The sequence below is a fragment of the Rattus norvegicus genome, chromosome 1, assembly GCF_036323735.1.
Source record: "Rattus norvegicus strain BN/NHsdMcwi chromosome 1, GRCr8, whole genome shotgun sequence".
Taxonomy (NCBI): domain Eukaryota; kingdom Metazoa; phylum Chordata; class Mammalia; order Rodentia; family Muridae; genus Rattus; species Rattus norvegicus.
In genome coordinates, this window is record NC_086019.1 from 168,758,377 (window position 1) to 168,762,518 (window position 4,142).

Sequence of the window (4,142 nt, forward strand, 5' to 3'; positions counted from 1 at the left end):
AATGCTGGTGAGGATGTGGAGAAAGAGGAACACTCCTCCATTGTTGGTGGGGTTGCAGACTGGTACAACTATTCTGGAAATCAGTCTGGAGGTTCCTCAGAAAATTGGACATTGCACTACCGGAGGACCTAGCTATACCTCTCTTGGGCATATACCCAAAAGATGCCCCAACATACAACAAAGACACATGCTCCACTATGTTCATAGCAGCCTTATTTATAATAGCCAGAAGCTGGGAAGAACCCAGAAGCCCTTCAACAGAGGAATGGATACAGAACCTGTGGTACATCTACACAATAGAATATTACTCAGCTATCAAAAACAATGACTTTATGAAATTCATAGGCAAATGGATGGAACTGGAAAATATCATCCTGAGTGAGGTAACCCAATCACAGAAAAACACACATGGTATGCACTCATTGATAAGTGGCTATTAGCCCAAATGCTTGAATTACCCTAGATGCCTAGAACAAATGAAACTCAAGACAGATGATCAAAATGTGAATGCTTCACTCCTTCTTTAAAAGGGGAACAAGAATACCCTTGGCAGGGAAGACACAGGCAATGGTTAAAACAGAGACTGAAGGAACACCCATTCAGAGCCTGCCCCACATGTGGCCCATTCAAATACAGCCACCCAATTAGATAAGACTGATGAAACAAAGAAGTGCAGGCCGACAGGAACCATATGTTGATCTCTCCTGAGAGACACAGCTAGAATACAGCAAATACAGAGGCGAATGCCAGCAGCAAACCACTGAACTGAGAATGGGACCCCCGTTGAAGGAATCAGAGGAAGGACTGGAAGAGCTTGAAGGGGCTCGAGACCCCATATGAACAACAATGCCAACCAACCAGAGCTTCCAGGACAAAGCCCCTACCCAAAGACTTTACATGGATTGACTCTGGGCTCCAACCTCATAGGTAGCAATGAAGAGCCTATTAAGAGCACCAGTGGAAGGGGAAGCCCTTGGTCCTGCCAAGACTGAACCCCCAGTGAACGTGATTGTAGGGGGGGAGAACGGTAATGGGGGGAGGATGGGGAGGGGAACACCTATATAGAAGGGAAGGGGTAAGGGTTAGGGGGGATGTTGGCCTGGAAACCGGAAAGGGGAATAACAATCAAAATGTAAAAAGAAATACTCAAGTTAATAAAGATGGAGAGAGAGAGAGAGAGAGAGAGAGAGAGAGAGAGAGAGAGAGAGAGAGAGCAGCTCACATCTGATCCACAATGCAAGCTACAGGCGAGAAAGAGATGCACACAGAGATAGGAACAGACAGAGACACACACTCTGGGCCCAGCTTGGGCTTTTGAAACCTCAGAGCCCATTCCCAGTGACACCCCTTCTCCAACAAGGCTACAGATGTCAATTATTCCCAAACAGTTTAATCAGCTGATGACCAAGCATCCAAACAAGCAAGTCCATAGAGTCCATTCTAATTCAAATCACCACAGAAGCTGTTCTCTGACTCCACACACATGCTTGTATTCACACACACACATGTACATGTACATATTTATGTATACGTTTATGCATATGTACACAGGCACCCAGTCACATGTGTACATACACACACACACACACACACACACACGCACACACACACACACACACACACTTCTTTTTTATAGCTAAGGGCTTTAGTAAAGCACTCCATAAGTGATGAAAATATTAAGAATTGTATTTATTGAGGGTGGAGAGCTTACCTAGCATCTAGTAGTGTTTCCTCTTCCTGAAGAGGACCTGAGTTCAGTTCCCAGCACCCACATCAGGCAGTTCACACTAGCATTTAACTCTAGCTCTTAGGGGATCCCTGGATCTGTGGACGCCTACACTCACGTGTGTACATAAATAAAAATAAAATCAATTTTGCAAAAAAAAAGATGTTGGCAAACTTTCTGCCATGTCTTGGCTGAGACAAAGATATCTTTCTACAATTTTGATGGATCAATACACAGATGATATTCATTCTGTGCATGAGGGAGTTCCTAATGGTGATACCTGGGAGGTTATTTATTTCCTCTTTTACTTCTCTGTACTTTAGTCATGTAGCCTTATTTCTGCATTGAATATTTTTTGTCATCTAGAAGAAGTTCTTATTATTCAGATGCAAAGTGAAGATTCTCTTTATATTTGACCCTATGAAATTGCTGCAGTTGTTTTTTTTAAAGTGAGAAGGGGTTATAAAGTGATACTGTGAGAATTTATTCAATATTAACTTTCCCATCATTACATAATGATGGAAGTCTATTTCATCATCAAAGAAATTGGAATTATGATTGATTTTGTTGGTCATGATTCCTGGAACCCACATCTGAAACAATATTTTGTCAACCCCCAGTGCAACCATGCTAGACAATGACACCATCAAACACCTCCTTAATAAGCAATGGATTGTGTATAAAAACTATTGAAAAATAGTATTGTAGCTTCTTTATCCTTGAAACAAGATTTTAATTCCCATTATAGAAAAGAAATACATTTTTCAACCAATAGTATTTAATTCAGACCTGGAACAAATATTTGCTATAATATTTATTTTGTTTACTGCCCATGAATACAGAAATACTGTGTGTTTAGCATAATATTCTGTAAAGAAGCTATTCTATTTAATCGTATTTACAAATAAGTTCTTCTCTTAACCAAGGGGACAAAACCTATAATAGTACAAGTCAGAGCCTCACCGTCAAAATCCCTTACAAAAAAATATCACCACACGATCTCGAATCTGTTTGGTTCTCACCCCGTAAATAAGAGGGTTAAGAGCAGGTGGAATCATCACATACAAGTTAGCAAGGAGGATATGGATATACCGTGGGATATTGTGTCCAAAACGATGGGTCAAGAAGGAGAAGAAGGCTGGAGTGTAGAAAGCCAAGATCACACACACATGGGAACCACAAGTATTAAGAGCTTTGAGCCTGGCTTCCCAGGATGGGAGTCTGAATACAGCGTGAAGAATTTTCACATAGGATATAGCAATCAAAATAACACCCATAAGTATCATACATATAAGTATTAATCCAAATAATACATTAACTTTGATGCTGACACACGCCAGCCGGGCAATGCCCATGTGCTCACAATATGTATGTGGTATGATATTGTGTCCACAGAATGAAAGCCTTAGAATAAGAAATATAAGAGGAAAAACCAAAATGAAATTTATAAGTAATCCAACACCAGCAATAACACAGATCATTAAGCTGGTGAGAATTGTGTTATATTGGAGAGGGTTACAGATAGCAATGTAGCGATCAAAGGCCATAGCTACAAGCATGAATGTTTCAATGCCTGTAAACAGATGGATGAAAAACATTTGAGCTATACAGTCTCTAAAGGCAATCTTATGGAAGCCAAACCAGAATATGCCAAGTGCTCTGGGAACAGTTGCCGTGGACAGGCCCAAGTCAGTCAGAGCCAGCATGGCCAATAAGTAGAACATAGGCTGATGAAGACTGTGCTCGAGATAAATAACAAAAAGAATGATGACATTCCCTAGGACAGCAATAAGATAGACTGTTCCAAATGGAAAACCAAGCCAGAACTGTGACTCTTCCAGTCCTGGAATTCCCAAGAGCAGGAAGGATGAAGGGTGAATCCATGAGCTGTTGCCTGGTGACATGCTGTCAGGAGCCTCTGATGGACAGACTCATTTGAAGGAATCTACATAGGACTTGACAGTACTTTGTCAGCACTAGTAAATAAGAACAGAAGGATGTCATTAGTGCTCATTCTTATGGAGTGTAGAAATGTGCTTTCCTTCATATTTCCTCTCCTTTTCTTTTCTCTCATGTAAATGGAATGTGAAGGTAGATGTTTCTTAAGAAATAGATGATATTTAGACTCTGTTCCAGATAACTGAAATGAAGTTTTGTCTGTGTATGTACCAAGTCTAGTGGGGAGAAGAACCTAGCCAGGTCATACAGCCTTCTGTATAGGCTACAACATTTTGAAACATATACTTACGAACTGTGGGGAAGTGTTATCTGATTGATAAGTGATTCCAAGCTCAGACCACAGATAATATTGTAACTTTCAAAAATATCCTTCAAATGACATTTATTTAACTAGAAATGTGACTAAAAACTAATATGCCATGGCTTACTTCCACATATAATCCATGGAACTGTTTCC

At 40.4% G+C, this 4,142-nt stretch overlaps 1 protein-coding gene across 1 annotated transcript; it reads right to left on the reverse strand.

The window, feature by feature from the left end:
• Positions 1-2,691: 2,691 nt before the first annotated feature.
• Or52e15 (olfactory receptor family 52 subfamily E member 15) lies at positions 2,692-3,630 on the reverse strand. The gene has a single exon (NM_001000949.1). It carries the CDS (start codon positions 3,628-3,630, stop codon positions 2,692-2,694), a length of 939 nt encoding a protein of 312 aa, NP_001000949.1.
• Between the last annotated feature and the right edge of the window lie 512 nt (positions 3,631-4,142).